This window comes from Periplaneta americana, chromosome 4 (genome assembly GCF_040183065.1).
Source record: "Periplaneta americana isolate PAMFEO1 chromosome 4, P.americana_PAMFEO1_priV1, whole genome shotgun sequence".
Classification (NCBI taxonomy): Eukaryota; Metazoa; Arthropoda; class Insecta; order Blattodea; family Blattidae; genus Periplaneta; species Periplaneta americana.
The window spans coordinates 172,171,655-172,184,127 of NC_091120.1; the positions used below are offsets into that span (position 1 = coordinate 172,171,655).

A 12,473-nucleotide genomic window follows, 5' to 3' on the forward strand; every position below is an offset into this window, starting at 1 on the left:
CTTTTTATGTTAAGTTAAGTTAGGTTAGAGTAATTTTAACTGTACGCTTCACTCGTCATTTCAGTTTGAAAAGAACTTAACCTAACATAAAAAGTAGATGTGCAAACGTGCTGTCCTGATCCACTCCTTATTTTTGTGGGCTGGACCATATGTTCCATTTAATTCCCATCCAATGTGAACTGAGATACTCTGCTACATTTCCAAATACGTAGTTGGCCATACATAATAATAACGACTTCTGTCTAAAGGCCTGCTCCCACTTAGTGGAATTGAATTGAACAGAATTTTTCTTCACAATGTATTTAAATGGAAGATAATAGAAAGTGGCACATCAAATCGAATAGAATTCAAGAGCTAGAATATTTATTCCACTGCCGAAACAGCTTCTTGTTTCGTGAAGCCTTCGTGAAAAAAACAAATGAGCCACATCCATTTTTGATAGTGTAATTTGTTTATTAATAATTATTGCTGAAATGGTATGTATAGAGAAAATTATAATTCCGTAATATGAACTAAAAGAAGGTAATAAGTTTTGTTCAGAATTATCTGCTACTGTATGATAAAACACAAAAATACTACTGTAATAATAAAATTATTCCTGTATAGGCGAAATAAGTAAATTAATGGAACGTCAGGTAAAAATTAATATTCAAAGCATTATAAAAAGAAATTTTGTTTCATCTCTTAGAATATATTGAAATAAGGTGGAAAATTGTCCATGTGTATATCTAGTTAAAATATCATGAATCCAGTATTTCATTTTCTTGTTTTGGATATTTATTTTTCTCTTTCTGCCTTTTCACGTAACTGTGCTAAAGCTATGATACGACTTATTTTAAACTGCAACATGCTTAGTTCGGTTCGATTTGATTTCACTAGATGTGAGAGCAGCAGACTTTTCATTTCAATTTCATTCAGATCAATTCCACTAAGTGAGAGGGAACCTTAAGCCAGCACAATAAAACACAATGAGAAACAAATAAATCTCCAGTTCTTTTGATAGATTCCAAACTTAAACTGCAGTGATGGCTGATATTATTCACATTAACATTTTATTTATTAGCACTATTTAATAAAGTCTAACTTATGTGAAACAACTGTAGACTTCGTAAGTTTATACACACTAATACAAACCTGAAGATTCCAATTTCCAGGCTTTGTTCTGAAGCACGCTGAGAGCAAGAGCTGGGGTGAAATTACGGAACTGATAGCCCAACAGGGACACAAAGCGGTGCCTGAAATCTGCCCAAAATTCTGTAAGCCACGATTGTTTCTTAGTGTGGCCCATATCACCATCATTAAAGCCATCTGAAGTATCCAACAGACGTAGCAGGATGCATGAATGCTCACCAGTCAGTTCATTCGTTGTCTGCCTAAAAGTGCACAAAAAAAAAAAAAATGCTGGATGATAATGAAATGCAATTTTTAAAAGTAACTTTCTGATTTCATCATCAGAAGAGAGACAGGAAACTTTGCTGGAAGATGACAATGGAACCAAAAATTATTCATGAAGTAAATTAATTATTTATTGTATAGACTTTAAGACTTAAATCTGTCTAAGACTGATCATTAAATGGTACTTGTTGCAAGAAACACGTGAAAGAAAGCCATATTAGAGATTTAATTAATTGTAGGTAATTCTGAATAACTATGGGATTGGTAACAGATTGTAAATCTATTAGAAGTTTTCTCTTCTACTAGGCCTTATATTCATATATATGATAATAGAATGCAATTCTATAGGAGTATAATGTTCCCATACATAAATTTCCTGATATACAGCATAGAATCTTTACCTCAAATAAACTGGCACAAATTCAGCCCGTTTCCAAAACTTCAACAGAGGTGCTGTGAGCCCAAATGACACACCCAAATAGTCCAGGTGCTCTGGTGGTCTCTCACTCAATTTCAGAAGAAGTGGTGGCAAAGATTTTCTTGGTTCTGTTACAGAGAATAACAATCATTACAGTCCGTCAAAAACTTATCTGATATAATGGTGTTATATTTTTTATTTCATTCTATGGGTACTTGATGAACGTTTTCGGTTTTTATAAACCATCTTCAGATCACATTACCTCTATTGAACTGTTATACTGAGGTAATGTGATCTGAAGATGGTTTATAAAAACCGAAAACGTTCATCAAGTAGAATGAAATAAAAAATATCACACTATTATATAAGTTAAGTTTTTGACGGACTTAGGAAAACATTGATATATCAACAAGCTTATCGGAACAAAGATGGCTATAAAAATATATTTTAAAAATTGAAAAGAATAAGTTACAACATTATTTTTTTAAATTATTATTACAAGGAAGTACAAAAATGCCACATTTGTACTGTTCAACACATGTACACATTATTCAGTGGTAGAAGCCAAAACAAACTGACATTGTTATTTTATAAAAATACATTAAAGGTGATATGTTACAGTTGTATGAACACTAATAAATACAATGAGATTATTAAAGATATTAGTTATAGTCAGACATGTTTCGGAGATGATTCTCCATCTTCAGTGACTATTTACCACGACGGGTGGTTCAGGTGATCAAACCGTGTAGTTGCTTGGCTTAAAGGAGACTCAGAATGACATTATGCTATTTGTCTTCATTTGGATGGATACAGAAGTTCTATGAAAGTTGTGAGAAGGATAACAAGCTTTCAACAATGCTTGAAATCTATAAAAACTCGTAAATATTTTAATGTTCTCGCTTCATAGCACAAACTTCTGTCTTTTGCTTCGTTTTGTTTTTCTTTTGTTAAATTAATATTTTAGTAAATATTCACAGTTAAGATTTTTTATAAATTCCACCTAGTATTTTAATATGTAAATGATTTGATTGACAATTACATTCTGTATAAATTCTGAATGTTGCAGTGATTTCGTTTAACATATATCTATATTGATTTAATGTTATTGCGGTTTTTACTGGGTTTCTAAGCATTCTAAATGTAATTTATTACTGTATATATAAATCTTGAAACTTTAATCTCCAAATAAAAGTATTGAGAGTTAATAATGGAACAGCGAGATGTCTTGAGCCATGGTATTTATGACAATGAAATTTGTTTAAACAAAAGCCTAAATAAGGGTTCGATAGATCGGCCTACTAATCAATTCATAAAGAATAATAAGTAAACAAAACAATTTTGTGACATTTGGAAAGAAAAAGAAAAAACATTAAGATAAGAAAACGTAGGAAATCATTTACAATAAAAATTTTGTTGGGTACAAATGATTACTAATTATAGCTAAGGATGATTTTAACACGTGAGATCCTATGGCATCAATCGTTGCATCAGAAATTTTATATTGTTTAAGTTGATTTAAAGTTTCACGTGGGGTCGTGCCACGGGCACCGAACATGAGCCCAAAAACTGTCCAATGTGTAATGTGGTATTGTGCTCCAAGATGCTGACAACAAGGCTCATATATGACTTGTTTTTCACGACACACCTCTTGTGGCTGTTGCTCATGCATCTCAAAACGGATCATGGGATCAAATTGTGTATAAATATTTATAATAATTAAATCTTCTAATAGACTTGGTTACAAATTGATTCTCTCACATCAAAATTTAATCAACACTTTTGGATCTTTCTGATGATTAAACTCAAATGTGAATCAAGTTTTAGACTGTATATCTCACGGTTCGATCACCTGAACCACCTGTCGTGGTAAATAGTCACTGAAGATGGAGAAGCATCTCCGAAACATGTCTGACTATAACTAATATCTTTAACAATCTGTAACATATCACCTTTAATGTATTTTATCAAATCTATGAACACTGAATTATTGACCTAACATGTGTGTTTTATCTTTAAATATTGCTACTTTAATTATTAAATAACAAAGAAACAAGCTTGCGTGGAAGTAAATCTAATTGTGTACTTAATTACAGAATTTAATTTTTAGCTTTGAAATAGCATTATTTTTGCTGAGACCAGAATGACAGTAGCATACCAATCTGCTCCTCGAGGAGGCCCACATTCTCATCTGCAACACCTTCAATATGCTCTGCAGGTAGCTGATCCTCTTCGATGCTTGGAATTTTAAATTCGTAATACTGTTTCAACAAAGTTAAGGCTCTGCTGCCATATCCCATCTGCAAGTTGCAAATAATTTCAATATATTTATAACCATCTGTTTTGCAAGGTACGTTCATTTCAAATGTAAACTATATCACTATTTTGCCTACTGATGCATCACACTACTCTTAAAAAATACAAGTTCATATAGTAAAGATCTGTATGATAAAACGTAGATTTCATTAATTTGATGGGGAAACTGCCAGACATACAATCTATAAACTAACAAGTTGTCTCAGAAAATATTAGATCATCTCATGAACAATGTCGATTTTTTTTAGTTCGATGTTTTGTAAGATTTTAATGATTTCCTTCAGTTGGGTAATGCAATTTACAGGCTATTATTGCATACTGTGAGCATGTGACAGTCTTCAATTGTTAATACAAAGAATATAAAATGGAGGTGATAAAATCTGAAACAGAATTATAAAGCTGCTGCCATGGATCGAAGAATATGTGAAGTCGAGGGTGAAGGTATCATTAGTAAATGTGTAGAATTTCAATAACGGAGAAGGAGACATTAAAGATGTACACGTCCTGGAAGACCTAAGGTATGGAATATTGAGAATGCAAGCATAGTTTTGGAAGAAAATCCACAAGAAAGTATACTCGTAGGTTGTCAGAAGAACTTGGTGCTTCAAAACATAAAATACATTGCCACATTAAGATGGTTAGAAAATCATATGGAAGTTGTAGATCTGTACTTTATGAATTGACATCTGAACAAGCTCAATGCAAGTGGATATCTGTCAGCTTATCACTAATTCCATGGATGCTAAATTTATCAGGAGACTTGTCACATGAGATGAAAAATGGGTATATTACCGCAACCCTAATACCTCAAAACAATGTCATGTGTCTCTTGGAATTATAAAGGTGTGATTTGCTGTGAGTTTGTTCCAAATGGACGTGCAATTGATGGGGATCTTTATTATCAACAGCTAGCATGAGTTCATGACATTTTGAGAGAGATGTATTTGGCATTAATTAATCAAAATAGAATTCTCTTACAACAGGACAATCCGACACCTCATACCCCTCGAACAACTATGGAAAAACTGTTTCGATTCATGACCCACTTTCTCGCATGGAATAAATTTCCAAAACTCGAAAGCCATTGAAATAGGCATCACTGAACATCTTTAACAACACAAGGCCACTGGGAAGACCTCTAAGTAGATGAAAAGATGCAATTCAAAAGGAATGCATGGAAATGGGAATTGCCAACTGGGAGGAACTAACAAAAGACAGAACAGAGTGGAAGCATTTTGTGAAATTGACATGGAGTCGACATGCTCCATAATGTCCTTTGATTGATTGATTGATTGATTGATTGATTGATTGATTGATTAGGTACCGGTAAGTCCGCTCTTCTGGCCCAAAGTCGTCTTCATAACTATTCCTATCTTTATATCAGCATTCTAGATGTCTTGAATGTAATTTAAAGGGATTAAAGTTCAATTCTGTATGAAGATCTGGCCCAAAGGAAAGTATGTGCTCTTCTCGTAACAGAGAAAAGGTATGATAATTTGCGTAGACTAAAAAGTAATACAAATAAATGAAACCATTCATATTATTGAATACTTAACAAAACGCATAGAAAGATATTAAATATTATACCCCTTGATAATCAGGATGTGTTGCTATCCTTACTATCCTTGCACCAGAGAGCATAGGGAAGTCTTGATCTTGATATTGCTGAGCCACAGTCCAAGGAATGAGGTCTCCCGAGGCTCTTTTACCTCTTGACAAGCCATCGACTATACTGCCCTTCGACACTTGGCCTTCCAAGCAGACCTGATTAACACACCAAATGTTGTTTCATATTACACATTATACATACTCAGAAGGACATTATGCTATTTGTCTTCATTTGGATGGATACATAAGTTCTATGAAAGTTGTGAGAAGGATAACAAGCTTTCAACAATGCTTGAAATCTATAAAACTTGTTCTCGCTTCATAGTACAAACTTCTGTCTTTTGCTTCCTTTTGTTTTTCTTTTGTTAAATTAATATTTTAGTAAATATTCACAGTTAAGATTTTTTATAAATTCCACCTAGTATTCTAATATGTAAATGATTTGATTGACAATTACATTCTTCGGAATATGTATTATATGACTTTCTTGTGTTAAATTCTATCATACCTGGTTTACATGTTTCGACCTTTTATGGGTCATCCTCAGAACTGGTCGTTGTTAGTCTTGGCGCCTCTTGTTTTGTTTCCTGTGAGGATGTGTTCGTGTGGTGTAATGTAGAGTCAAAGAGTGTGTGTGTTCTGAAATTGAGTTGTGTGTTGAGAATTTCATTGGGGTGTGTTTTTGTGTGTCTGTATATTTCATATTGTTCTAGTGTGTTTAGTTTCTGGCTTTTTGGTTGGATGTGTAGTATTTCCATGTCTGTGTTGATGTCTCTGTAGGTGTGGTTAGCATTTGTGATGTGTTCTGCATATGTGAAGGTGTTTTGTAATTTTGTTATGGCTGTGATGTATTCTTTGTAACATGTTTGAAATGATCTGCCTGTCTGTCCTATGTAGAAGTTGTTGCAGGTGTTACATTTGAGTTTGTATATGCCTATGTGGTTGTATTTCTTTGTTTGTGTTTTGAGATGTTTTTGTAGAGTGTTATTTGTTCTGTATGTGATGTTGTAATTTAATTTCTTGAATGAGGTTGCAATTTTGTATGTGTTTTTGTTTTCGTATGTTAGTGTGATGTATTTTTAGTGTTCTTGAAATTCTCAACACACAACTCAATTTCAGAACATACACACTCTTTGACTCTACATTACACCACACGAACACACCCTCACAGGAAACAAAACAAGAGGCGCCAAGACCAACAACGACCAGTTCTGAGGATGACGCATAAAAGTTCGAAACATGTAAACCAGGTATGATAGAATTTAACACAAGAAAGTCATATAATACATATTCCGAAGTGATACAGTGTTAAAAGTTGTGTAATCAAGATGTATAATTACATTCTGTATGAATTCTGAATGTTGCAGTGACTTCATTTAACATATATCTATATTGATTTAATGTTACTGTGGTTTTTATTGAGTTTCTAAGCATTCTAAATGTAATTTATTACTGTATATATAAATCTTGAAACTTTAATCTCCAAATAAAAATATCGAGAGTCAATAATGGAACAGCGAGATGTCTTGAGCCATGGTATTTATGACAATACTGTCTGAATATTTATAATAATTAAATCTTATAAGAGATTCGGTTACAAATTGATTCTCTCACATCAAAATTTAATCAACACTTTTGGAACTTTCTGCTGATTAAACTCAAATGTGAATCAAGTTTTAGAATGTATATCTCACCTGTATGACTACCAGAACTTCTGGTAAGGACTTCTGGTTTGGATCAACTGGTCCAAGCAAACAAAACAGATGATGTGCTGGAGCATCAGACATCATTTGAAGGTCATTAGGGCTGTTCTGTAACAATGATTTAATAAAATGTGTATTACAAACATACATTCTAAAGTATGAATGTGCGAAATATCTAGAATTTTAATTTAGAAGAAATGTGGATTGAATTTTATCCAGTACTGATGTAAAAAAGAAACCTTCGACTTCATATGAGTCAGTTTTTTTTTTTTTTTTTTTTTTGCCAGTAGTTTGACATGCAACGTAACATTGTGAATGCATTTTGGTATTATTCATCTATTGAAAGAGGTTAACAATACTTATTGATATGTTTGTAGTCTTTTGGGTGCTGTATTGTGCTTTTACTGTTGACCAGAACACACACAGTTTTGGAAGACTGTAATGTAGTCACTTTCTTTAGTGAATCTCTTATTGCTATGAATTCTGAATGAAAGGTAGAACAGTGACTGTGGATTCTTTTGCTTATTTTAATATGGTTAGCATTATTTGTAATCATCAACTAACCACTTCCTGATTTCCTTGTTCCTGTTTTGCTTCCATCTGTGTGAACTATGGTACTGGCTCTAGAATGTGTATAAAAGCCAAAATGCTGCTGACATACTTTAAAACTTTACAGTCCTAATAATAATCATCTAAATTCAATTGTCATTTCATTACTTTTCTGCTCCATTTCACTTTCTATTACACAAAAGTTTTACAGTAGTGACTGTTTCCCGGATTTCACTCTTATTAATTTGCATATATTTTTTCCAAATCTGATGACTCTAAAATGTTTTGCCAATATGAAGAATAAATCAAATGGCATTAGGAAAATCTTACAACTGATAGAAATAGGATAACATGGGAGAATTTTTTTTAAACATTTAATGTACATTTTATTAAAGAATAAATAAATGATAAAACTGTTCAACTTTCATGCAAAAAACTGAAGAATGCTCCAACACAGAGAGAAGAATAAGATTTTTATTACGGTTATCTAACAATATATATATATATATATATATATATATATATATATATATATATATATATATATATATATATATATATATAAAATTTGAACTCGTAATGAAAATTACAGGAAAACGGCTGAACGGATTTTAATGAGTGACCCCTCATTTTCATGCCTGGCATCCAAAGTTTTTCGGAAAAATAGTAGTTTTCAGTGAAATGTCAATTTTCCCCACATAATTTTCCTATTTTCCGAAATCCATCTGTTGTCAGTATTGAGAACTAATTTTATTGAATCACGGCCGACTTGATTGAATTTCAGAACAAAACACACACTACAATAAACAATAGGCTACTACACGAAGGCCATGACCTGCAGGATTGCCGACATATTTAGAGCTCAATTCAATTTGTTATTAAAAACTGATTCTGCAGTGTATAATTTTCTGAGTACAGCTGTGTATTGGATATTCAAATCTACGAAACTTGAGGTGGTATGATGACATTATTACCATTAGAAATTAAATATTATTATAGTTCATATCATGATGCGTCTATTCTTCATTAATTGTACATAATATTGATGCTATATTGATGACATGAAAGTGAAACGTTTTGAGGTTATGTAAGTAAATGTAGAGAATATCTTAATTTAGATCTTCATTTCTATAATTTACTGAGTGACTGCTATATATAACTACAAAACTTAAGTAAGATAATAATATTGTTATTAAAAATCAAATATTTTTATACTTATTAAACCAGTGGGGTTGGGTCTTTTTCATATACTTAATGGCGGTGTAGTGTAGATATTGATATGTGTCATTGTCTTCAGTATTGGCTCGAGAGAGCGCAAAAATTACAGTTCCTAAGGAAAGATAAAAAGGTATTACGTACTGATAAAATAAGAGGCCTAGAAAATTTTGTAGTCTCCAGATCATTTCAGCAAGATCTCTTAGTAGTAGGATAAAATGATTTTACGCTCTACATTTCAAGTTCTACATGCAGCAGCTATACGAAAATGCTATTGTTCGAAAGCTTAGCAAGCCTGACATTTTTTTAACTTTTGCCTACAATCCACAATGACCTGAAATAGCTATTGCTTTACTCCCACATGAAAAACCCACTGAAAGTCCTATCATTGTTACTTGCGTTTTCGCGTTGAAACTCAAAAACTGAAGGTGGATAGGTTCAAGAAAAAGTATTTGTCCTAAAAAAAATCCATTCAGAGGGAGTGTGTTTCATTATTATGGAAGCAAATAACTATCAAAAAGACAAGTATTCTTCATTGAAAATAAATCTGAAAAATTTTTATTTGAACGTCTAACGAACTTAGTTTGCAGCAGCATTTGCTGCACAAGCCACTAGTATATATGTTTTTACCGGACTTGTATTTTGTTTACCAACCTTGTAATGTGATGCAACATACAGAGAAACCAAACGCTGAAGGAAAGCTTCTGAGGCTTTATGGAAACAGAACAATGTATCTCTGGAACAGAAAACATTTTACTTCGATATAATCTAGTATAATAACACAAATTTACTATAACCATTAAACTATTTGTTGTGCAACTAGTAAACTAAAAAACTGATGCATAAATTGTTATTCTTAATTTTGAACAATTACAACTATGTTTTTTAGTTTGTATTAATATGAAAGTGATCTATACATAGGAATGATCACAGTTTTCTAAAAAGAAAAAAACAATCTACAAAAATAATCCGAGAAACTTAATATAAAAATTCCATGATATAGATGTACCTGTTAATGTAGTACAGATCACAATTTTCTGGTGGAGGACAGCCTGACAGAATAGGCTGCACTGATGTAGCATCAAGACACAGCAGATCATTCAACCACTTCTCCACTTTATCTCCTGGTTTGTATCGGATAGATTCATTCAACACAACCTATAAAGGAAAAATTAAATACCTATATCAAATCTTAAAAGACTCGTATCAAGAACAAGAGCGTGCTGGATAAAAGTCAGAAAAACACATATACAATTAAACAAGAATATGAAAAAGAGAAAATCTGAGAACAGAAAGAAATTTGAAAGAGATTTTGTCTGGAGCTGACTCTTAGCAATTCTGGGTTGTGATTGCGGCAGTGGCAACAACTGGAATAATAATAATAATAATAATAATAATAATGTCTAATTAGTGTAATATGTTACTAGTCGGTGATGTATGCAATGGAGATGGAAAGGAATTGGACACCTTACTCCATTATTTCCTGGCGTAGTTGCTTCATGAACGATGACTTATTATGTCACTTAGGAGCAGGCTTAGGATCCAAGACAACTTAAGAATGAAGTGAAATTAACAGTGCAATGGAGTATAGATGGAGTGAGGTGGTGTGGTGAGTTTTGTTTACCTGTGCGTTAGTGTACAATCTAGTTCGTGATCAGCGGTACAGTATTCTTCCTACGAAACGAACTCAGGCCATCACAGTGCATTTTCAATTCATAGCGAAGTTTTTTCGAACTAGTTGCAAGTATGTACTACATGGTTGTTCATTGTAATGCTAACGACTTCAATGTCGCTGAGGGACATGAAAACTTGTGAGGTATGAATCCTACTTCATTTTGCACTGTCACTAGATTGTACTATTAACAATAGATTGTAATGCAGCACATTGACGTCGTTGTTTACATTCACAGTATGTCTGTCTACATGTTCAAGGAACTCTATAGTCAAGTTGTGCGTACATTCGTTGCTGAAGTATCCCGGATCCTAAGCCTGCTTAAGAGGTTCAAATCTGTCTTCGGACAGTTGACTCTACAAGAACAACAATAATAATTATTATCATTATTATTATCATTGTTATTATTATTGTGGTAGTGGCAGTCTTGCTTTGTAAATTTCTTTCTTTCTTTCTTTCAGTTTAAGTAAAAAAACCTCTCGTATGGTAGCCTATTCACTCACGTAACAATATAAACCTTGTTTTAATGCTACAGAATTACATACCTTAAAAAAGAAAAAAAAATTAGGCAGGGGCTGTGGCAATATTTCCACATAGGATATATCTAAACAGTTTGCTGAAATAGACTGAGGCTACAGTGCTCGTTTTATACAATATTTTATTTATCATTGACAAGCTTACAATGGCTAAGTTAGATCTTTGATATAATCTATATATAGCTAGGTGTCTGCTTTGGTAGCATAGTTGGTATAGCGCTGGTCTTCTATGCTCGAGGTTGTGGGTTCGATCCCGGCCCAGGTCGATGGCATTTAAGTGTGTTTAAATGCGACATGCTCATGTCAGTAGATTTACTGGCATGTAAAAGAACTCCTGCAGGACAAAATTTCGGCACACCGGTGATGCTGATATAACCTTTGTAGTTCCAAGTGTCATTAAATAAACCATAATTTAAATTTTTATAGCTAGGTCTATGATATAATCATATGCTTTGACATTTCTCTCAAACTAGCAATGCCTTTTCATTCAGACTGCATATCTATACTGTAAAGTGCAATGCGATTTATTTGGATATCTCTGTTAGTTCTCTCACAGTACGAGTTTCTAATCTCGTATAATTTCGTGACACACACTGAGTGAATTTGGCTCCCTATATGCAGTGTAAACAAAGACGTATTCTATGTAAAACTAGTGGAGAATGAGACGAGATTTGGGTGACAAATTGTAAATTACCTCGTGCAGAGCTCTGCCAGTGGCTGCAGACTGGTTCTTGCTCTTGTCTGCTGCTGCACCAATGGGGGCTGCCTGTGTTCGTAACTGCTGTAGCAGCTTCAGAGACAGAGACCGACCTGTGCCCTCATACCTGGTACAAAACAAAACTCAGTGAGTAGAATGCATGCTTCTAGGATGCAAAATACGGATTTTACTTCCATTATATTTCTTGGCGAGACATTACTGAATTCTCTTTATGCTAAGGATGTGAGGAATGGGAACTCAATGGAAATCTGATCAGCAAAGCTGAAGCTTTAGAAATAACTTATGGAAAATTGTCTACAAGGAATCACATCACAAAGAAGGAGGGGAGACTATATGAAATGGC

The 12,473-nt window shown here is 33.2% G+C and overlaps 1 protein-coding gene across 4 annotated transcripts in view; it reads right to left on the minus strand.

The window, feature by feature from the left end:
* Window positions 1–12,473, minus strand: part of l(1)G0020 (RNA cytidine acetyltransferase l(1)G0020) — a 30,353-nt gene that overhangs the window by 3,071 nt on the left and 14,809 nt on the right. For all 4 annotated transcript variants that reach the window (XR_011331869.1, XM_069824344.1, XM_069824345.1 and 1 more), the window contains exons 7-14: window positions 12,107–12,236; window positions 10,214–10,362; window positions 9,859–9,940; window positions 7,432–7,548; window positions 5,717–5,893; window positions 3,972–4,113; window positions 1,797–1,941; window positions 1,135–1,373 (exon numbers count right to left, since the gene is read on the minus strand). Coding sequence is in view for 3 of the 4 variants with exons in the window: in XM_069824344.1 (XP_069680445.1) it covers window positions 1,135–1,373; window positions 1,797–1,941; window positions 3,972–4,113; window positions 5,717–5,893; window positions 7,432–7,548; window positions 9,859–9,940; window positions 10,214–10,362; window positions 12,107–12,236 (1,181 nt within the window). In the remaining variant the exon portion in view is untranslated. The remainder of the gene's footprint in view (window positions 1–1,134; window positions 1,374–1,796; window positions 1,942–3,971; window positions 4,114–5,716; window positions 5,894–7,431; window positions 7,549–9,858; window positions 9,941–10,213; window positions 10,363–12,106; window positions 12,237–12,473) is intronic.